Source organism: Ranitomeya variabilis, chromosome 4 (assembly GCF_051348905.1).
Source record: "Ranitomeya variabilis isolate aRanVar5 chromosome 4, aRanVar5.hap1, whole genome shotgun sequence".
Lineage (NCBI taxonomy): Eukaryota > Metazoa > Chordata > Amphibia > Anura > Dendrobatidae > Ranitomeya > Ranitomeya variabilis.
Genome location: NC_135235.1, coordinates 689,530,566 through 689,553,529, shown reverse-complemented (window position 1 = coordinate 689,553,529; position 22,964 = coordinate 689,530,566). Strand labels below are relative to the sequence as shown.

The 22,964-nt window shown below is 46.1% G+C and overlaps 1 protein-coding gene across 5 annotated transcripts in view; it reads left to right on the top strand.

The window, feature by feature from the left end:
• The first annotated feature begins 634 nt into the window (after positions 1 to 634).
• The window catches only part of LOC143767679 (uncharacterized), an 86,738-nt gene continuing 64,408 nt past the window's right edge, over positions 635 to 22,964 (top strand). For 2 of the 5 annotated variants that reach the window (XM_077256162.1, XM_077256160.1), the window contains exon 1: positions 711 to 748. Coding sequence is in view for 1 of the 5 variants with exons in the window: in XM_077256161.1 (XP_077112276.1) it covers positions 724 to 748 (25 nt within the window). In the remaining 4 variants the exon portion in view is untranslated. Of the gene's footprint in view, positions 749 to 22,964 lie in introns of all 5 variants that reach the window. The other 3 variants (XM_077256158.1, XM_077256161.1, XM_077256159.1) reach the window with 3 other exon arrangements.

The window sequence follows — 22,964 nt, the reverse complement described above, 5'->3', positions numbered from 1 at the left end:
GCACAGGAGAGGTCATCCGGACTTAGCCATAAATGTCACTGCCGACAGATCCACCACAGTCCTCCTGACTCTAGAAGAAAGGAGCCAATGTGTCAGTAGTGACCCTCTAATAGCATCAGGTCACCGGCACCAGCTCCACCAGCCTTTGTGTTATGGGAGAGATATTCTGGGAGAGAAAAGCCAGGATTTGGGGAAGATGAGGGGATTTGTCCCAGTAAATAAGTCTCTTCTGGTTGATGACCACAGATCGGGGGATTTGGCAATTATGGCTCAGATTCCAGGTGGGAATGGGAGACGGATTTCCTTGATGCCCCAGGAGGTTCCGGTAAAACATTCTTATTAATTTGCTGCTCTCAGAAATTCCCTCCATCAATAACATTGCTCCGGCCGCTGCATCGTCTGGGGTTGTGGCCGCTCTCTTAGATGGAGGCGCACGGCTCAGTCAGCACTAGGATTACCCCTGAATCTAGCGCTCTTGGAATCTCCCGTCTGTAATATCACTAAGGTCTATGAAAGATCTGGGGGGATCCAATCACTTAATGGGGGGAATTGTTATACTTTTATCAACGTTACATGTTCTTAAAGGAGCAGCACCTGCAGAGGAGCTGAATACTTGTCAGCACAGCAGAGTCCTGCATACACTGAGGCCCCTGATCATGTGACCGCTGACTCCTCCCCTCCTGTGACCTCATCACAGGTCCTGTGCTCACAGAACAGTCATACATGTGGTGTGCCCCTGCAGGTGGAGGTAAGTGCTGGAGATTCTCCATTACTGGGCGGGAGGGACACATTTACCCCTTCAGCGCTGAGACTTTTGGGGTCCCTGTGTGGTGTGAGCAGTGAGGTAACATCTGTGGACAGAATGCGGCTTCGCCGGTTCCACATTAGACCCAGTCAGACACCTGCAGGATGAGAGGACAGAAGCCCAGAGAAGTTCTCCCACAATGCGATGATTCCTCTCCTGGCTCCAGCACAATAATGTAGATACTACTGATGAGTGAGACGCTCTCCACTACTCGATCCGGCATCGGGGGCTCGGACAAGCTTGTTACTGGAGTATCGCAGGTGATGGAGCGCCGTGCTCGAGTTCCCGGACAATAAACATGCGGGGATTGCCCGCCATACATGGTAGTGTTGCAGCCATGTTGGCTACTGGTATTACTGTGACTGTCCGGCCGCATCACGTTATCGGGTTTATAGAAGACCCAGTGACGCGATGCTTGGCACACCGTCCTCAGGAAGCAGGTCAGGGAGAGTTGTTATAGGAGGGAGCGCTTAGATTATTGTCAGCCCCCTAAGGATTATAAAGTTGTATCCTTTAGTGTCTTTCATTTCTTTGATATGACATTTATTTGTGAAAAAATCAGAAATTAGGTGAAAATTTTGCAATTTTCAAAACTTTATTTTTATGCCCTTAAATCAGAGTCATGTCACACAAAGTAGTTAATACATAACATTTCCCACATGTCTACTTCACATCAGCACAATTTTTGAAACATATTTTTTTGTTAGGAAGTTGTAAGGGTTAAAAGTTGTCCAGCTGTTTATCATTTTTAAAGCAAAATTTGCAAAACCATTTTTTTAGGAATCACATCACATTTGAAGTGACTTTGACAGGCTCATATGACATAAAGTACCCAAAAGTGACACCATTCTGAAAACTGCACCCCTCAAGGTGTTCAAAACCACATTCAAGAAGTTTATTAACCCTTCAAGTGCCGTACATGAACTGAAGCAATGTGGAAGTAAAACATGAATGGTAACAGGGGAAATGGACCATAAAAGTTGTTGTGCAATTTCTCTTGAGTACCCTGATACCCCATATGTGGGGGAAAACTACTGTTTGGTCGCACGGCAGGTCTCGGAAAGGAAGGAGCACTGTTTGACTTTTTGAACTAAAAATTGCCTGGAATTGAGAGTGGACGCCATGTCGCATTAGAAGAGCCCTTGACGTGCTTATACTGTAGAAACCCCCACAAGTGACCCCATTTAGGAAACTATACCCCCAAAGGAACTTTTCTAGATGTGTAGTGAGCACTTTGAACCCTCAGGTACTTCACAGGCATTTACAAAGTAGAGCCATGAAAATATATCCTTTTCACCGAGCCAATCTTTGGGGGACACAGGACCATGGGTGTTATGCTGCTGCCACTAGAATGACACTAAGTTAACACATAAAGAATAGCTCCTCCCCTGCAGTATACACCCTCCTGATGGCTCTAAGTGAACCAGTTCAGTAACAAAGCAGTAGGAGCTTAACATATAACAAGAATGAACTATGTAAAAATCAAGTCAACACAGAAAAAACTAAAGCCAATAGGCTAACAGGGTGGGTGCTGTGTCCCCCAATGATGGCTCAGAGAAAAGGATTTTACAATGAGTACACAAAAATCCCTATTTCTCCTATGCCTCATTGGGGGACATCAGGACCATGGGACATCCTAAAGTAGTCCCTGGGTGGGAAACAATCCACTGCACTTGACCCTTGTACCCACAAGTTACAGATGCGGCACTGCCGCCTGCAAAATTTGTCTGCCAGCGGACGCATCTGCCGAGGCCTGAGAATGGACATGGTAATGTTTCGTAAACGTATGCAGGCTGACCCAAATCACAGCTCTGCAGACTTGTGCTGCCGACACCTGGTGCCGGATGGCCCAAGACGCACCCACTGACCGAGTAGAATGAGCATTAATCCCTGCTGGGACGGAGTGACCCCTCACTCGGTAGGATTCCTGGATAGCTGAACGAATCCACTTGGCTATCGTAGCTTTGGTAGCGGCTAGACCTTTCCTTGGCCCTTCCGGGAGCACAAACAGGGCATCTGACCTGCGGAAAAACGCCGTCCTTGAGACGTATCTCCTAAGAGCTCTCACCAAGTCCAATGTGTGAAGAGCCTTCTCGATGCGATGTACTGGTGCCGGGCAAAGTGAAGGCAAGACAATTTCCTCTTTGAGGTGGAAAGATGAGATAACTTTCAGTAGAAAAGACAGGGATGTTCTCAAAACCACCTTATCCTGATGAAAAATGAGGAAAGGAACTTGACAAGACAAAAGCCGCCAGTTCTGAGACTCGTTGGACGGACGTGACCGCAACCAGGAAGGCAACTTTACATGACAGAAAAGACAGGGAAACGTCCTGCAGAGGTTCAAAAGGGGCCTCCTGCAAGACTCCGAGGACCAAATTAAGGTCCCATGGTTCTAATGGCATCTTATAGGGCGGCACCACATGGGAGACTCCCTGAATGAATGTCTTCCCCTGTAATCTGTTGGCAATTCTACTTTGGAACAGGACTAACAAGACTGAAATCTGCCCTTTGGCAGAACTAAGAGCGAGACCTAAGTCCAAACCCGACTGAAGGAATTTAAGGATGGAAGAAATGGAAAATTCAAGAGGAGAACGTCCTCGGTCCTTGCACCATGCGAAGAAGGTCTTCCAAATGCGATGATATATATATGCATAGACGTAGGCTTTCTAGCACTGATCATGGTAGAAATGACTTTCTGAGAGAAGCCTGCCTGTGTTAGCACCCAGGACTCAACGGCCATGCCGTCAAACACAGGGCCTCGGAGTTCTGGTGGTAAATGGGACAACAGGTCTTTGCGATTCGGTAATCGTCAGGGGACATCGGTAACTAGTTCGGCGTACCAGGCCCTGCACGGCCAATCTGGCGCAATCAAGATTACTGGTATCCTCTCCGCTCTGATTTTCTTGATGACTCTTGGCAGTAAATGAAGCGGGGTAAATATGTACGGAAGCTGGAACCGATGCCACGAGTGAACGAGTGCATCTGCCCCGATGGCTGCCAATTGTGGGACCGAGTTATGAAGTTGGGAACCATGGAATTTAGCCGTGAGGCCATCAGATCCATGTCCGGGGTAACGACAGCAGATCTGGTGCAAGATCTCCGGATGGAGAGACCACTCTTCGGAGTCGAGACCTTGATGGCTGAGGAAGTCTGCTTCCCAATTTTCCACTCCCGGAATGTGAACTGCTGAGATCATTGAGCGGTTTTCCTCGGCCCAGCGGAGGATGTGGCCTACCTCGGTCATGGCTGCCTTGCTGCGTGTTCCCCCCTGCCAGTTGATGTATGCCACTGCCATAGCATTGTCTGAATCCTGATGAGACGACCTGCCAGGAAGGGATGGAATTGGAGAAGAGCCAACCTGATTGCCCTTATTTCCAGGATGTTGATGGGCAGGCGTGCTTCCTGAAGAGACCAGCGGCACTGAGCAGTGTGATGGTGGAACACCTCTCCCCAGCCCAGAAGACTGGCATCTGTTGTCACAACTAGCCAGTGTACTGGGAGAAAAGACTTCCCTTGATTTAGGGAGGACTTCAAAGTCCACCACCTGAGAGACTGTCTAACTCGCTGGGGAAGGAGGAAATGACGATCGAGAGAGGACGGTTTCCTGTCCCACACAGCCAGGAGAGCATGTTGTAAGGGGCGGAGGTGTAGTTGAGCGAATGGGACCGCCTCTATAGCTGCTACCATCCTGCCGAGGACTCTCATACTGAAACGTAGAGAGTGAGTATGAGGTTGGGAGAGCTTCTGAGCTTCCCGGTGTAAGACTGAGATCTTTTCCGAGGGAAGAAGTACCAACCCCTGGGACAAGTCCAGTATCATTCCTAGAAAGGAAATTCGCTGAGCCGGTACTGGGGAAGATTTTTGGAAGTTTATCTTCCAACCCAGGTGAGAAAGAGTATCTATTGTGATGGTCTCGGCCTCCTTGCAGGTGCGGAAAGAGGGGCCTTTGATGAGGATATCGTCTAGATACGGTAACACCACCACACCTCGGGTATGGAAGATGGCCATGGCGGCCGCCATGACCTTGGTGAATACCCTGGGACCAGTGGCGAGGCCGAAGGGCAGAGCAGCAAATTGAAAGTGATCTTCCTGGACTGCAAAGCGAAGAAACCTTTGGTGAAACGGTAAGATAGGAATGTGGAGGTACGCGTCCTGGATGTCTATGGACGCCAGCAACTCGCCTTTCTTCATGGAGGCGATGACAGAACTAAGCGATTCCATCCGGAACCGTCGCACCCTGACAAACTTGTTCAGCAGTGTTAGGTCCAGTATGGGCCGTACTGTACCGTCCTTCTTTGGAACAATGAACAGGTTTGAATAAAAACCTTGAAACCTTTCGCTTTGAGGAACCGGGATAATAACCCCATCTTCTTTTAGAGAGCTTATGGCCTAGAAGAACTGTGATGCCTTTGCCCTGGGAGGAGAAGACAGGAAAAAGCGATTTGGTGGAAGAGAGGAAAACTCTCTTTTATCTGGAGGACACTAGGTCGTGGACCCATTCGTCATGAATGACCGAGAGCCACGCGTCGCTGAAGGAAAGCAGGTGGCCGCCTACTTTGAGGGGGTCCTCCGGATACCACAGGGAGTCATTGTGTGGGAGACCTGCCCGGTCTGGACCCTCTGGACCCTGACTGCCTAGACCTGCCTCTCCAAGAGGGGGAAGGTTTGTAAGAGGTCTGAGGACCTCTATCCCTACGTTGTGCCCGGCCAGGTCCGGAAGATGTGGAAGTAGAGAACCAATTTGAGTTGAAGTGAAAAAATCGGGACCGAGCCTGCTGCTGCTGGTTCCAAAAGGGATAAAAGGGTCTCTGTTGTGGAAGAAATGTACTCTTCCCTCCAGTGGCGTCAGAAATTAATTGGTCGAGCTTTTCGCACAAAAAGGCGACTGCTCTGATATGGAAGAGAAGTCAATGACTTTTTGGAAGCCGAATCCGCATGCCAGTCCCTGAGCCATAAGGACCTCCAGGTGGTGATGGCGTTTGCTGCTGCTTGCGAAGCACTGTTAGCAGTGTCAAGGGACACGGTAACTACAAAATCTCCAGCTCTGGCTATCTGAGTAGCGAGGTCTTCTATCTCGGGAGGGAGGTTGGCATTGAGCACTGCTGCAGACAAGACCTCAGCCCAGTGGGTCATAGCCTTAGCCACCCACATAGTAGCAAAGGATGGGAAGAGTGCGGCTGCTGAGGCTTCAAAGGCTGAACGCGCCATATTGTCAATCTGACGATCGGTTGGGTTTTTGATAGAGGCACCCTCCGAAGAGGATAAAATATATTTAGTAGCCAGGCATGATACCATAGGATCTACCTGGGGAGATTGCGACCAATCTTTTCTTTGATCCTGTGCAAAGGGATATTTTGATTCCATGGGCTTCTGCCCTGTGAATCGTTTATCGAGACGGATCCTATGAGATTCAACGATTTCCTTAAATTCGGGATGAGTGGCGAACACTTTGTAAGCTCGCTTGGTCCTCTTAAAGGACACGGTGTGATCCGTTTTAGATAAAGGTTCCTCCTCAAGTTTCATAGCCTTATTCACTGACTCAATCAGTCGAGAATCTCCTGATCATGATGAAATTCCTGATCTAGGGACGTGTCAGAATCATCCTCTGAAACAGGTTCTCTACTAGCCCAAATGGAAGGGGGTCGAGAAATGGAGCTCTCAGAACCCGAAACCCGGTGATGGTCTGGGGATATGGCATGAGTCCTTTTCCTGGACGAGCGAGAGCTCCTTGGCAAGGTACGACACCTAGAGTATGAGGGGTTTTGAGGATCGGAAGCGTCGTCCGTAAGATTGCCCTGGTTAGAGAAGGGGTCTCGGAACGATTCTAACACTTTTGCCAGGGATGCCACAGACCGGGTAAGGGAGGTAGCCCACTCAGGGGGACTAGGCTCACTGGGTTCGGTATCAGTAACAGGTGGTTCCTGAACGGTCACCGGTTCACAAGCTGTGCACAATGCAGTATTGTGACCCCGGGGTAATGAGGCTTTACAAGAGGTACCAAACAATTAGAGAAGAAAAGATATGCATAACAATGGGATCAACCATCAAACAATCACAGCTTTATTCATACAAAAAGGCACGACAGAGCATGACAAACAATTAAAAAAACAAGGAAAAACAGCGTATGGCTGATAAGCCACATGCACCCCCCCAGACAGATGAAAACAAATACATCAAGCACCTAACAATTCAAAAAGCATTAAATAGCCAAATAATGCATGTACACACATATAGACATAAGCACTAATATGTATCCATCTGCTGCCAACTATACCCTATAGCAGTGTTCCCCAACTCCAGTCCTCAAGGCCCACCAACAGATCATGTTTTCAGGATTTCCTTTGTATTGCACAGGTGATGCAATTATCACCTGGGCAAGACTAAGGAAATCCTGAAAACATGACCTGTTGGTGGGCCTTGAGGACTGGAGTTGGGGACCCCTGCCCTATAGGCATGAAGTGTTGTGAATTCTGCTCTTGGGCTCCCTCCGGTGGTTGTTAGTGGTAGTGCAGTTGTCTCTGGGTTGTAATCCAGGGCAGGTGTTTCTGCTGATTGCTGCTATATTAGGTATTTAGGTGTGTAGGATCCAGGAGTCCCTGCCAGTTGTAAATTGTTCTTGGAGGGATTGCATCTCTGTCTGGCTCCTCATGCCCTGCTGTCAATTCAGCTAAGATAAGTGTCTGATTTGTTGTCCCTGCAGCATACTTGCAGTATGCTTTACTGTTCAGTGCAATTTATTGTGTTTTTGTCCAGCTTAGACTTTGTTTGGATTTTCCTGTCACGCTGGATTCTCTGGAGATGCAGATTTACATTCTATGTCTTTAGTTAGATGTAGAATATAGTATTTTCTGCTGTGGATATTTTTTAGGGTTTTAATACTGACCGCTTAGAATTCTGTCCTATCCTTTTCTATTTAGCTAGAAGTGCCTCTTTTGCTAAATCCTGTTTTTCTGCCTGCGTACATTCTTCCTCTTAAACTCACAGTCAATATTTGTGGGGGGCTGTCTATCCTTTGGGGTACTGCTCTGAGGCAAGATAGAATTCCCATTTCCAACTTTAGGGGTTTTTAGTCCTCCGGCTGTGTCGAGGTGTCTAGGCCGTGTTAGGTACACCCCACGGCTACTTCTAGTTGCGGTGTCAGTTTAGGGTTGCGGTCAGTACAGGTACCACCTACTCCAGAGATAGTCTCATGCGGCTCCATGGTCACCGGATCATAACAGTACAACTGGCCAACAATGAGTTAAACGCATCTCAGAAGAAGGGAAGGAAAGTGTTGAGCCATTTTTTTTCTGTAGTCTGTTTTGTCTTTCCTTCCCTCTTTTCCTCTGGGTGACTGAAGAGTTTTGTGCTAGCATGGATGTTCAGGGATTAGCTTCTCTAGCTATTTCCAATTATATTGTTCAGACTCCGATTTTAGAGCCTAGGATTCCGACTCCTGATTTGTTTTTTGGGGACAGGTCCAAATTTTTGAGTTTTAAAAATAACTGTAAACTGTTTTTTGCTCTGAAATCTCGTTCCTCTGGTGATCCCATTCAGCAGGTTAAAATTGTCATTTCCCTGCTGCGTGGCGATCCTCAGGATTGGGCATTTTCCCTGGAATCTGGGAATCCGGCATTGCTTAATGTAGACACCTTTTTTCAGGCTCTAGGGTTATTATATGATGAACCTAATGCTGTGGATCATGCGGAGAAGACCTTGTTGGCCCTGTCTCAGGGTCAAGAAGCCGCAGAATTGTATTGTCAGAAATTTAGAAAGTGGTCTGTGCTGACTAAATGGAATGAGGATGCTTTGGCGGCAATTTTCAGAAAAGGTCTTTCTGAATCTATTAAAGATGTTATGCTGGGGTTTCCCACGCCTATTGGTCTGAGTGATTCTATGTCTCTGGCCATTCAGATCGATCGGCGCTTGCGGGAGCGCAGAACTGTGCGCACTGTGGCGTTGTCCTCAGAGCAGATACTTGAGCCTATGCAGTGTGATAGGATTCTGTCTAGAGCAGAACAACGGGGATTCAGACGTCAGAATAGGTTGTGTTTCTACTGTGGCGATGCTTCTCATGTCATTTCGGTCTGCGCTAAGCGTACAAAGAGAATCGCTAGTTCAGTTACCATCAGTACTGTACAACCTAAATTTCTGCTATCTGTGACCTTGATCTGCTCATTGTCGTCATTTTCTGTCATGGCATTTGTGGATTCAGGCGCCGCTTTGAACTTAATGGACTTTGAATTTGCCAGGCGTTGTGGTTTCCCCTTGCAGTTTTTGCAGAACCCTATTCCTTTAAGGGGCATTGATGCTACACCTTTGGCTAAAAATAAACCCCAGTTTTGGACACAGGTAACCATGTGCATGGCGCCAGCCCATCAGGAAGATTGTCGTTTTCTGGTGTTGCATAATTTGCATGATGCTATTGTGCTGGGTTTTCCATGGTTATAGGTACATAATCCGGTGTTAGATTGGAAATCTATGTCTGTGACTAGTTGGGGTTGTCAGGGGGTTCATAATGACGTTCCTTTGATGTCAATCTCCTCTTCCCCCTCTTCTGAAATTCCAGAGTTTTTGTCTGATTTTCAGGGTGTATTCGATGAGCCCAAGTCCAGTTCCCTTCCTCCGCATAGGGACTGTGATTGTGCTATTGACTTGATTCCAGGCTGTAAGTTACCTAAGGGCCGACTTTTCAACCTGTCTGTGCCAGAACATACTGCCATGCGGAGTTATGTTAAGGAGTCTTTGGAGAAAGGGCATATTCGGCCATCTTCTTCACCATTGGGAGCGGGATTTTTTTTGTTGCCAAGAAGGATGGCTCCTTGAGACCCTGTATTGATTATCGCCTCTTGAATAAGATCACGGTCAAATTTCAATACCCTTTGCCTTCGCTTTCTGATTTGTTTGCTAGGATTAAGGGGGCTAGTTGGTTTACTAAGATTTACCTTCGAGGGGCATATAATCTTGTTCGTATTAAGCAGGGTGACGAATGGAAAACTGCGTTTAATACGCCCGAAGGCCATTTTGAATACCTTGTGATGCCATTCGGGCTCTCTAATGCTCCATCTGTTTTTCAGTCCTTCATGCATGATATCTTCCGGAATTATCTTGATAAATTTATGATTGTATATTTGGATGACATTTTGATTTTTTCCGATGATTGGGAGTCTCATGTGAAAGAGGTCAGGATGGTATTTCAGATCCTTCGTGATAATGCTTTATTTGTGAAGGGGTCTAAGTGTCTCTTTGGAGTGCAGAAGGTTTCTTTTTTGGGCTTCATTTTTTCTCCCTCATCTATAGAGATGGATCCAGTTAAGGTTCAGGCCATTCATGATTGGATTCAGCCCACATCCGTGAAGAGCCTACAGAAATTTTTGGGCTTTGCTAATTTTTATCGCCGTTTCATTGCTAACTTCTCCAGTTTGGTTAAACCCCTGACCGATTTGACGAAGAAAGGCGCTGATGTGACGAATTGATCCTCTGCGGCGGTCTCTGCCTTTCAGGAGCTTAAACGCCGATTTACTTCTGCCCCGGTGTTGCGTCAGCCGGATGTTTCTCTTCCATTTCAGGTTGAGGTTGACGCTTCTGAGATTGGGGCAGGGGCCGTTTTGTCTCAGAGGAATTCTGATGGTTCCTTGATGAAACTATGTGCCTTCTTTTCCGGAAAGTTTTCGCCTGCTGAGCGCAATTATGATGTCGGCAATCGGGAGTTGTTGGCTATGAAGTGGGCGTTCGAGGAATGGCGACATTGGCTTGAGGGAGCCAAGCACCGTATTGTGGTCTTGACCGATCATAAAAATCTGATTTACCTCGAGTCTGCCAAGCGGCTAAATCCTAGACAGGCTCGATGGTCCCTGTTTTTCTCCCGTTTTGATTTCGTGGTCTCGTATCTTCTGGGTTCTAAGAATATTAAGGCTGATACCCTCTCTAGGAGCTTTTTGCCTGATTCTCCTGAGGTCCTTGAATCGGTCGGCATTCTGAAGGAAGGGGTGGTCCTTTCTGCCATCTCCCCTGATTTACGACAGGTTCTTCAGGAATTTCAGGCTGACAAACCTGACCGCTGTCCAGTGGGGAAACTGTTTGTTCCTGATAGATGGACTAGTAAAGTGATTTCTGAGGTTCATTGTTCTGTGTTGGCTGGAAATCCTGGTATATTTGGTACCAGAGATTTGGTTGGTAGGTCCTTTTGGTGGCCTTCTTTGTCGCGGGATGTGCATTCTTTTGTGCATTCCTGTGGGACTTGTGCGCGGGCCAAGCCTTGTTGTTCCCGCGCTAGTGGGTTGCTTTTGCCTTTGCCGGTCCCTGAGAGGCCCTGGACGCATATTTCTATGGATTTTATTTCAGATCTTCCGGTTTCCCAGAGGATGTCAGTTATCTGGGTGGTTTGTGACCGGTTTCCTGTGCAACACAAGAGAAAAAGCAAAGGCCATAAAAACGGGGATCACCAGACAGCAGGATATTTATGCAGAAAAAATCACACAACTTTATTAAGGTATAGCATAGATAACATTAAAAACATTTAAAAACAGTCAGAAAAAACTATTGCCCAAAATAAGGCACATGCCTGGAAACAAATTTATAGGGGACAATGAAAAATACGTAAGTGTATGCACATGCACCTGATCCCAGGAATCCTATATGGACAGCATATTTAACAATGTGCAAAGTATAAAAAATTCCACCATAGAGCCTAGATTGATTTCAGTGTAAGCACATAAGCACTACTACAGAGACTGAGGATAAATCCATAATAAGATTTTTGCATAGGCAGTCACAGATCATATATCAACGCAGTTGAGAGCACTCAGCAATGTAGATATACTCAACACATTAAAAAAAAAAAAGGAACAGATATAATTACCCCAAATGTCCTGCAAAAGTGATAGACTCATATGGAACCAAAATATAGCATTCTGAGTAAGCTAATCACCCATAGGTAAGCTAAGACCAGAGCAAGCACATCCAAAATATCCCCATGAGGCAAACGGGATTAATACCCCTCAGATCACACCAGGCATGAAAGAGAACGAAAACCCGACGCGTGTCGCCACTAGAGTGGCTTCATCAGGGGTATGATTTTCGCTTCCATCATCTATGTTTATATACCTTATATAATGACGTATAATTGAATGCAGCCGTGGGTAGTCACACGAGGTCAGCGGCATGTAGTACAGTCCATTGCGCATGCTCCGGTCTCCACGGCCGGAAACCATCATTGCTAGGCAACTGAAAACAAAAGGCAAAGGCATATACTAGCTCACCTATAGACACTAATAGCCGCATACTTTCGGCGTGGATAGAGAGTACAAATATCAAGGGAACCGGCAGTTTGTTTAATATAAATGTTAACAACAAAGTATCGGCACACGATAGTCAGCCAGAGACGCCGGTCACAAGTAGGAAGTATCTACTGCACAGGCGCCTGGTATGTTGAAAAAAGACTTGGTTTCCTAGTTACCATATAAATAAATAAACCTGGCGTAGATCAACACAGCGTGCATGCCAAGTCCGGCTGTACCATATGACAACCTCATTTGCGCATGCGTAAATACACATAGATTCAATGGTATCACCAAACACTGCTACGGAATACCTGTCGCGCAGATGCCTAGCTTATTCCAAGCCAGACACACAGTAACCCTGTAGCCATAGACGCTAATAAGTATGTGTAAGTACCGACCTATGAATACCGGCACAGGGAGGTTAACCAGAGACTGCAGTCGCTGGTCGGGGACACCTGCTGCGCAGGCGCCTGGCTTATTCAAAGCCAAGGAACTAATTTCCTCATAACCATCAACATAATCACAGGCGCAGAGGAACTCCGCACACATATAGGGTCAGGCTGCACCAAGTGACAACCACATAGCTACCTAGGCATAAATTCAGATATAATGGAGGATATCCGTAGATGCCAAGTATTGCTATGAAATATAGTCTACGCAGGCGCCGATTCTCTTCAGAACCAAAGACATAGTCGCCTAATGGCCATAAACGCAGAGCAAAGGCGCAGTAACGTATTGCTTGTGTATCAATTCCAGAGAAACCACAGAACTGTGCTTGTGTAGATGCAGGAACGTACAATAGTTACCATTATAATTGGCTGCATGAGAAAGAGAACTCTAGTGCTCAGTAGTCACATAACTTAATATAGGCATCACTCACACCTGTACCGGAATAGAAGCGGCGTATGGTGACATGTTACCCACCGCTACTCACTAAAAATATATAGGCATCCCCAAAGGGGTGACCCGAGATGGATAAAACACTCCAAAACACCATTATCCAGTGCAGGATGCCCATTATATAGGCAACTGTCTGCAGCCACAAGAGAAGACCCCTACCTATCAATGATATCTATCTTAGGTGACATCAAAAAGTGAACAAGAGGAGACCGATTGTGGGAGTCCCTATTAAAAATCAACAAAGAAAGATTCGCATAGTATGCATAATATGAGGCACTTAATGAGTCACATAATCACAATGCTTATAACATTATCCCGTCCCATTTAGGGAGATGCCCCAGTAATTACTCAGTAATAGCAACCTACACCTGTTGATAAACACTTTGAAACAGATAATGTTCCCGCTGACATTGGCCATGTGTAAAATACAGAACTTTCCAAAAAAGAAACGGAATACTAAATTCACTGGGGAATACCGAACTAATGAGGAAGAAAGCTCAATGTTGCTAAGGGACATATACTCCAGAGAAACCCATGTTGCAACACCGATGACTGGTAGAAAGTCCCCTCAAAAAAAGGGGGGGGGGAGCCCCCAACACTGGCCACTGTGTGTGATCACCCAGATTTGTATCATCCTAAAAAGAGAAGACAAGTACCCGCTGTTCCAAAGGAGGGAGGACGCAAACCACCAAAGGGTGGTACAGTCCTACCAAAAGGAGTAATATGCTGTCCATATAGGTAAAAAAGTGAAAAAGGGGAAATTAGTTACAGATACACATATCCAATGTCTAATAGCACAATATACTGTCCATCAGAAAAAGTCTATAATAGACGAGCTTTGGAATAACATATACAAATTACTGGGTATCAACCACCCCTCTCCCTCTCCTTTCATCCCCTCAAGAAAACAAGTCAAATACATTTATAGAAGCCGGTAAACAGCAGGTCCTCGTTAAGTCCATTTGGGGCTACAGAGTTCAGATCGAAGATCCATTTAGACTCCCGTCTAAGTAGTTCCGACGTAATGTTGCCCCCTCTGATGTTTACGGGGACTTTGTCCAAACCCAAAATCCTGGTTCCTTTCCACAGGGAATTGTGGTCCGTGAGGTAATGTGTAGCCACTGAAGTGAGGGACTTTCCTTTTATCCTGTCCTTATTTGCCATGGTGATATTCGAAAAATGTTGCTGGATTCTCTTCCTGAGTTCTTGGGTTGTTTGACCAACATAAACCTTTGGACACGGGCACACCAGAGCATAGACTAGGTTTCTAGTCCTGCAGTTGAAATAAGTTTTGTGACCGGTTTCCTAAGATGGTTCATTTGGTGCCTTTGCCTAAATTGCCTTCCTCTTCTGATTTGTTTCCGTTGTTTTTTCAGCATGTGGTTCGTTTGCATGGTATTCCGGAGAATATTGTGTCCGACAGAGGTTCCCAGTTTGTTTCTAGGTTTTGGCGGGCCTTTTGTGCTAGGCTGGGCATTGATTTGTCTTTTTCTTCCGCATTTCATCCTCAGACAAATGGCCAGACCGAGCGAACTAATCAGACTTTGGAAACTTATTTGAGATGCTTTGTGTCTGCTGATCAGGATGATTGGGTGGCTTTCTTGCCATTGGCCGAGTTTGCCCTTAATAATCGGGCTAGTTCGGCTACCTTGGTTTCGCCCTTCTTTTGTAATTTTGGTTTTCATCCTCATTTTTCTTCAGGGCAGGTTGAGCCTTCTGATTGTCCTGGTGTGGATTCTGTGGTTGACAGGTTGCAGCAAATTTGGGCTCATGTGGTGGACAATTTGGTGTTGTCTCAGGAGGAGGCTCAGCGTTTTGCTAACCGTCGTCGGTGTGTTGGTTCCCGGCTGCGGGTTGGGGATTTGGTCTGGTTGTCTTCCCGTCATGTTCCTATGAAGGTTTCTTCCCCTAAGTTTAAGCCTCGGTTTATTGGTCCTTATATTATTTCTGAGATTATCAATCCAGTGTCTTTTCGTTTGGCCCTTCCGGCCTCTTTTGCCATCCATAATGTTTTCCATAGATCTTTATTGCGGAAATATGTGGTGCCCGTTGTTCCCTCTGTTGATCCTCCTGCCCCTGTGTTGGTTGATGGGGAGTTGGAGTATGTGGTTGAGAAAATTTTGGATTCTCGTTTTTCAAGGCGGAAGCTTCAGTACCTTGTCAAGTGGAAGGGTTATGGCCAGGAGGATAATTCTTGGGTTTTTGCCTCTGATGTCCATGCTGCTGATTTGGTCCGTGCCTTTCATCGGGCTCGTCCTGATCGGCCTGGGGGCTCTGGTGAGGGTTCGGTGACCCCTCTTCAAGGGGGGGTACTGTTGTGAATTCTGCTCTTGGGCTCCCTCCGGTGGTTGTTAGTGGTAGTGCAGTTGTCTCTGGGTTGTAATCCAGGGCAGGTGTTTCTGAGAATTGCTGCTATATTAGGTATTTAGGTGTGTAGGATCCAGGAGTCCCTGCCAGTTGTCAATTGTTCTTGGAGGGATTGCATCTCTGTCTGGCTCCTCATGCCCTGCTGTCAATTCAGCTAAGATAAGTGTCTGTTTTTTTGTCCCTGCAGCATACTTGCAGTGTGCTTTACTGTTCAGTGCAATTTATTGTGTTTTTGTCCAGCTTAGACTTTGTTTGGATTTTCCTGTCATGCTGGATTCTCTGGAGATGCAGATATACATTCTATGTCTTTAGTTAGATGTAGAATATAGTATTTTCTGCTGTGGATATTTTTTAGGGTTTTAATATTGACCGCTTAGAATTCTGTCCTATCCTTTTCTATTTAGCTAGAAGTGCCTTTTTTGCTAAATCCTGTTTTTCTGCCTGCGTACGTCCTTCCTCTTAAACTCACAGTCAATATTTGTGGGGGGCTGTCTATCCTTTGGGGTACTGCTCTGAGGCAAGATAGAATTCCCATTTCCAACTTTAGGGGTATTTAGTCCTCTGGCTGTGTCAAGGTGTCTAGGCCGTGTTAGGTACACCCCACGGCTACTTCTAGTTGCGGTGTCAGTTTAGGGTTGCGGTTAGTACAGGTACCACCTACTCCAGAGATAGTCTCATGCGGCTCCAGGGTCACCGGACCATAACAATGAAGCACATAAAATGCATAGTTTAAAGTAAATTCCGCCTTCCAGACCTATATATTCTATATGGAACAAGATATCACAGTTCAATAAAAGACTGTGAACAGAACAACCATATATAAGTCACCAGGCAATATATCACCTACGGCATTGGGAATAGGGTGGACAACCAGCTCCAAGAAAGCTGCACAAAGTGCAAAATACGGCAGCAGTAGTGCAAATGAAGGTGCTAGTGCTGGGGGGGAACCTGAGCCCCACGCGTATCGACGCTACAAGAACATCTTCATCAGGGGTAATGTGAAGTAGAAAGTCAATACTCACTTTTATATAGCCAAACAATATAATATAATAAGAATCACCTGTGAGGGAACATCGGCGTGCGGTTCCCGGGCAGCATGTACAGGCAAGCATATACTTCCGGGTCGGCAGATGTGACCCTACCGCGCTTGCGCAGTGTGTCACTATAGTACTCCCAAGGCTGTAGTAAGCATAATCTCGGCTGCAGGGTTGCCATGGGAGCATCAAACATGGCACCCCTACATGGGCATGCTCCTAGTGACCGAACGCTTACATAACGTACTGTTGCTGCTAAACTCCCGAGGCTGTAACAAGTACAGCCTCTGCTTCAGAATTGTCATGGGCACAGTAGCGTTGACATAATACGGACTTACTGCCAAAGATCAAAAAGTTAAGAAAGTATACGCCTTCGCAGTATGATAAAATTAACGCATAAACATTAGAATAACTGCAGTCTCAACCAAAAAGCTTCCAAGGCCTGGTGGAATGTGAAAAGTTTGGAGGAATATAGAAAACTGAAACTTATACCGCGTGGCTTGCGGGTGCAGATTTTCCCGGCGTGGGAGGTGGTTACAGCTCTCCGAAGTACTTGGGAGACGGGATTGTTTAAATGTTCCTCCATATTAATTGAGATGTTGCTGGAGCATAATCAGGCTCTAATTGCCCAATTGAAGGAGGAAATCAAGCTCAAGGAGCAAAAGTTGGATACTTTTGATAATCAGGGACAGGTTGTCCCCTTTAAAGAGCGGTTAAAAACTACTATTGATTTGTTTGAGAAGGAGGTGATAAAAGGGAAGACATGTAAATTTCAACGTGACAAATCCGATTTTGACAATCAGAGGGCGTATAAGTGGACACACCGTGGTAACGCTAGGAGGATGCCTGCGCCCACATTGGGGGAACAGGCACGATTTGTACATGTGGACCCTGTTTCAAGTGATGGTTTTTTATCATCCGACATGAGCGACCAGGAAGGCGCCGTAGGAGGGGCAGGCGTAAGCCACGCAAAAGGAAGGTGAAAGACATGGAGCCATCAGGACTGGTCTCCGAACCACAGGAGATACCCCAAGAGGAACAACCGGAGATAGATTCTAGAGCCTGAGACGGAGCATAATGGGGTTGTAGATTGTCAATTTGTCCTCCTATTCCCTGTCACCTGGGGAGGTGTCGGTACTCTCCAAGGGGCTTTCCTTCTCACCCACTAATCCCTTGAATAAGTTTGAACTTACTAAAGATCTATACCTTTTTTGCAGGCAGTTGACTTTTAAACTTCTTTATCACAAGCCATCAGTAATTGACACACTCCCGGATGAAGATAGGCAGATGTTCCATGATCTTTTGGAGCTTCTGGAGGAGAACGAGAGGGGACCTGGTGAGTATAAAAGATTCACAGGGCGCCTACCTACCCTCATAAGCCACACCGTCTTTCTCTCTTTTTCCAGTGGTTCAGATATTTTTTGACACTGTTAGTAAAGACATACGAAATCTCAGAATTAGCAGTAGGGGTTCGGACAACCTCTCTAGGGTAGAAAGGCGTTGCTGCCGACCCGGAAGTATATGCTTGCCTGTACACGCTGACAGGGAACTGCACGCCGATGTTCCCTCACAGGTGATCCTTATATTATATTATTTGGCTATATATAAAAGTGAGTATTGACTTTCTACTTCACATTACCCCTGATGAAGACGCTCTTGTAGCGTCGATACGCGTGGGGCTCAGGTCCCCCCCAGCATTAGCACCTTCTATTGCACTACTGCTGCCGTATTTTGCACTTTGTGCAGCTTTCTTGGAGCTGGTTGTCCGCCCTATTCCCAACGCCGTAGGTGATATATTGCCTGGTGACTTATATATGGTTGTTCTGTTCCCAGTCTTTTATTGAACTGTGATATCTTGTTCCATATAGAATATATAGGTCTGGGAGGTGGAATTTACTTTAAACTATGCATTTTATGTGCTTCATGCCTATAGGGTATAGCTGGCAGCAGATGGATACATACTGTATTAGTGCTTATGTCTATATGTGTGTACATGCACTATTTGGCTATTTAATGCTTTTTGAATTGTTAGGTGCTTGATGTATTTGTTTTCATCTGTCTGGGGGGTGCATGTGGCTTATCAGCCATACGCTGTTTTTCCTTGGTTTTTTAAATTGTTTTTAAATGTTTGTCATGCTCTGTCGTGCCTTTTTTATGAATAAAGCTGTAATTTTTTGATGGTTGATCCCATTGTTATGCATATCTTTTCTTCTCTAATTGTTTGATTGCTTTTTTATCTGCATTTGGTTGATCCCTGATTTACTTGTATTTGTGGTGCCCGCTATTTTTATTGTGTGAGTTTTCCCAGACTTTTTGTGAGGCCTTGATTGAGACATAGTAGCCTTGAGGAGAGCGCTTACTAGCAGGGGAAGGGTTAAGCTATGTGTCTGCAGCTTACCCAGGTCCTGTGTCTTGAGTCTCCACTGGAGGTCCGCAATGAATCGTCCTGAAGGCCATAGATCGGTATCCAGAGATTAGGAGAGCTGGAGCAGCGCTACAGGATCAGCGCTGTGGTGTACCAAGATGGCTGCCGAGATCTGTGAGAGTGCTTCTCAGGGAACGAGAAGCGCTAGAAAAGATGGATGGCGGTAATTGCCGGTGGGCGTGGCCAAGAACTCCATCCTGTATGAAGGGGAAAAGCTGGGGACTAAATTTGAAAACCTTGCGATTGTGGCCTGCGGCGTCGCGACCGCTATTAGTGCCATAATAATAATAAAAATAATAATAATAACCTTTTTATATAGTGCTAACATATTCCGCAGCGCTTTACAGTTTTGAACACATTATCATCACTGTCCGCAATGGGGCTCACAATCTAAATTCCCTATCAGTATGTCTTTGGAATATGGGAGGAAACCGAAGTACCCGGAGGAAACCCACGCAAACACGGGGTGAACATACAAACTCCTTGCAGATGTTGTCCAAGGTGGGATTAGAACCCAGGACAACAGCGCTGCAAGGCTGCAGTGCTATCCACTGAGCCACCGTGCTGCCCCAGTGCCATCCTGAGCCGCGCTCCTCATAAAAAAATGCTCTGCGGAATACCCACGGACCCGGGCTTCATGCCCTGCTAGTGCGGACCTTCCATACCCCGGGGACCAGGACCCCCCAGGACCTTGGTCCCCGCAGTGTACTCACGGTAGATGTGGTGGGCCGGTGCTCAATCCACCGTCGCCATAGTCAGGGAGGGGGTGGAGAGCTTCTGCCATCAGTGGTCATCTGCTATATCAGTGGTGATACAAAGGGGGGCTGCACGGACGCCATATGTAATATGTCCGGCTATGCACCTGGCTCCAGGAGAGGTAGATGGAGGGCTACTCCATGTGGTCGCCTGCTATGGAGGGGGAGATCGGAACGCGAAGGAACCGTCGCCTGTAAGGTGAGCTCAGGGCTGGCATCCAACGTTGCAGGAAAGGATACGGGAGGAACGCTCCACATACTTGCCTGTTGATGGTCCGGGGGAGATAGGAACATAGAAAGGGTCTGTCGCCCCCATTCGCTCCATTAAGGGAAAAAATAGAATAAAAATAGAAACGGTGGGGTCTGAAACAGACCCAAGTGCCTCCTACAGACACTAAGCAAGAACTGGTTCACTTAGAGCCAGCAGGAGGAGTAGCTATTCTTTATGTGTTAACTTAGTGTCCTCCTAGTGGCAGCAGCATAACACCCATGGACCTATGTCCCCCAATGAGGTGTAGGAGAAATTATTTTTTAGCCCGGATTTTTTTTATTTTTAAAGGGTAGCAGGAGAAAATAGACCACGATCAATGTTGTCCAGTTTCTCCTGAGTATGCCGATACTCCATATGTGGAGTAAAATCACTATACGCTTTGAATCAATCCTTAATTCAAAGACCAGGATTCTCAGGGCAGGTTTCACAATGGTAAATTGTGTCCTTTTGGATTTCCCTCTTTGAGCACACTCTGCACTGTTTTTCTGATCTTCCGGCTGGGCTTTGGGATTCTCCTGCTGCGCGGGATAGATCCCAAGTAGCATGTCTCTGATGTAGCATCTTCTTATTGGCAGTCAGATGTTCGCTGCTCTGGTGATGTGGCAGCTACGGATTGACCCGCGGGTGATGTCTTGACCGACTAAGCATGAGTGTTTGGGGTGAAGCCTAGTGTATAAAAGGCTCTCAGTGGCACAAGCGGGCACGCTAGTGTCATTTATGTTTTGGTGAGAGTGGGTGGTTTTTCTACCACTCTGACTGCATGTTAGTGTGAGTCTGTCTATGCTCAAGGACTGTACATGATGGCAGGCAGGTAGCACATTTAGGCGGTTTCGTACCCTTGGCTCTACGCCTGAGTCTCTAGTTTACTACTTGCTTAGGGTGCCGGTCAGGCACAACGTCAGGAATGGGGTAACTAGCCGCTTGGCTTTGCATCTGTTTCTTTCATGTGTGTGGTTAGCACAGTTCAGTTACAGAGCAACTTCAACCCACGTGCTACCATTCCTGTGATGTTAACAGGGTATAGTACTTGGAATTCCTAGTGCAGTACCTCTCTGTGATGTAACTGAGGTTGGTACTCAGTGTTCCGATCACTCTGTGTGGCGTTAACTCGGTGTGTTAAGGTAATACTCACTCTTTTGTTCCATCATTGTTCACTCTACCAGCAGGATCATCTCCCCACGGTGGACCCCGGGTTGCAATTGCACTTTATTTTATATTTTATTTAGTGCAATCCGCTAACCCTAACACTTCCTTTCTTCGCTGTTTGGAGAACCGGTCCTGGAAAATGTTGTCCTGGGACAATATGGCACAATCCGTTTCAGAAGTACCAGAACCCTTACCTTCCTGAGTGCAAAACATTAGAAACTTGATGACTACCTCCTGAAACTGAAGGAAGGTCCCTGTTTCGCCTGCATATCAGAATAGCACAAAAGCATTGTACAGTGATATCAATACAATGTGCATAGCCTATTTTTTGTACCATGCTTTAGCTTTTCGCATGGCACTGTATGGTTTGAGGACCTGATCTGAGAGATCTACACCCTATGTACCGATTGTAATCCAAGATCCAATCTGGTTTGGGGACTTGTGTTGTGGTACCACGAGCAGTGACAAGGGAGCTGTTGTCACGGTGTACTGTGGTGAAGATAAGAACATCCCTTTTGTCCTTATACTTGGCCACCAGCATGTTGTCGCTGCATTAGGCTCGACTTTCACCCTTTCTCAGCATTTGCCCAATTAATGGCTTAGGCAGGCCTCTCTGATTTTTTCACATGGTGCCACAGGCAACTGTACTTCTGACAGAAAGGGTCTTGAAGAGGGGGATACTGGTGTGAAAGTTATCAATGTAGAGGTGATAACCCTTATCCAGCAGTGGGTGCAGCAATTCCCACACAATTTTCCCACTCACCCCCAGGATGGGGGTCGCATTCAGCGGGGGTTAATCTGGGTATCATTTCCCTTGTAGACACTAAATCTGTGGTTGTACCCTGAGGTACTCTCGCACAGTTTGTATCACACATTAACAGTTCCCATCACCAGATCACACATATAGCCAGCAGCTTTTGTTTTGGCCAAAAGATTTTTTAATCCGCCACCATAACAGGGTAGACACTTTTGGCCGGGCTCTACTCTTCTGTAACCTATTAAATATTTGTTTAAATGTGCAATACAATTTAGGTATATTTTTAATAATTTTTCAATTTTTAAAATGACCAATAATATCACATACAAGGAACAAATACCACAACACCATGACCAGACACCATATTATTACCACATAGTGACCAAATAGCACATACAAGGGACAAATACCACCACACCATGACCAGACCACATATTACCACCAGTGACCGAATAATATCACATAGAAGGAACAAATACCACCGCACCATGACCAGACCACATATTACCACCAGTGACCAAATAATATCACATACAAGGAACAAATACCACCACGCCATGTCCAGACCACATATTACCACCACAAAGTGACCGAATAATACAATACTGATCAGTAATAAAAAAACACAATACCATCACCATAAGTGCCATTATACACAGGAGATATGTACTTAGTATGCAGTATCTGTTTACAGGTAATACAGTGATCACTGGTGATATACACAGGAGCTCTGTATATAATGTATAGGTAATACAGTGATCACTGGTGACATTATACACAGAAGCTCTGTATATAGTATACAGTGTGTAGTGTCAGTGTATAGGTAACACACTGACTCACCATTGATGTCTCTAGGTGAAGTCCTTCATCTTTCAACTTTCATCCAGCACAGACAGCCGTCACTTCTTACAGCCAGGACTTGTCTCTGCAGGAAATAATAGTTATCTCGAGCTCCACTTGCAGAACACATTACTTAATTTTTCCTAACTTCTACATTACACCACATGAAGAAAAAAAGGCGACATAGTATCACTCTACTGCTGTTCCCATTCCATTTGAGCGCTGATTCCATCCATTTCAACAATTTTCCTGCCCACCCAGTCCTCCTTTTAGGGTCTTCTGGTAAAATGCTTTTTCATTGACTTCCATTATAGTCGGTACTTGACTCTGAGCGCCCGACCTGCTTGATTTAAATAACGAGCACTCAAGCGTTTTAGTCCTCGCTCATCACTAGTTGATACAA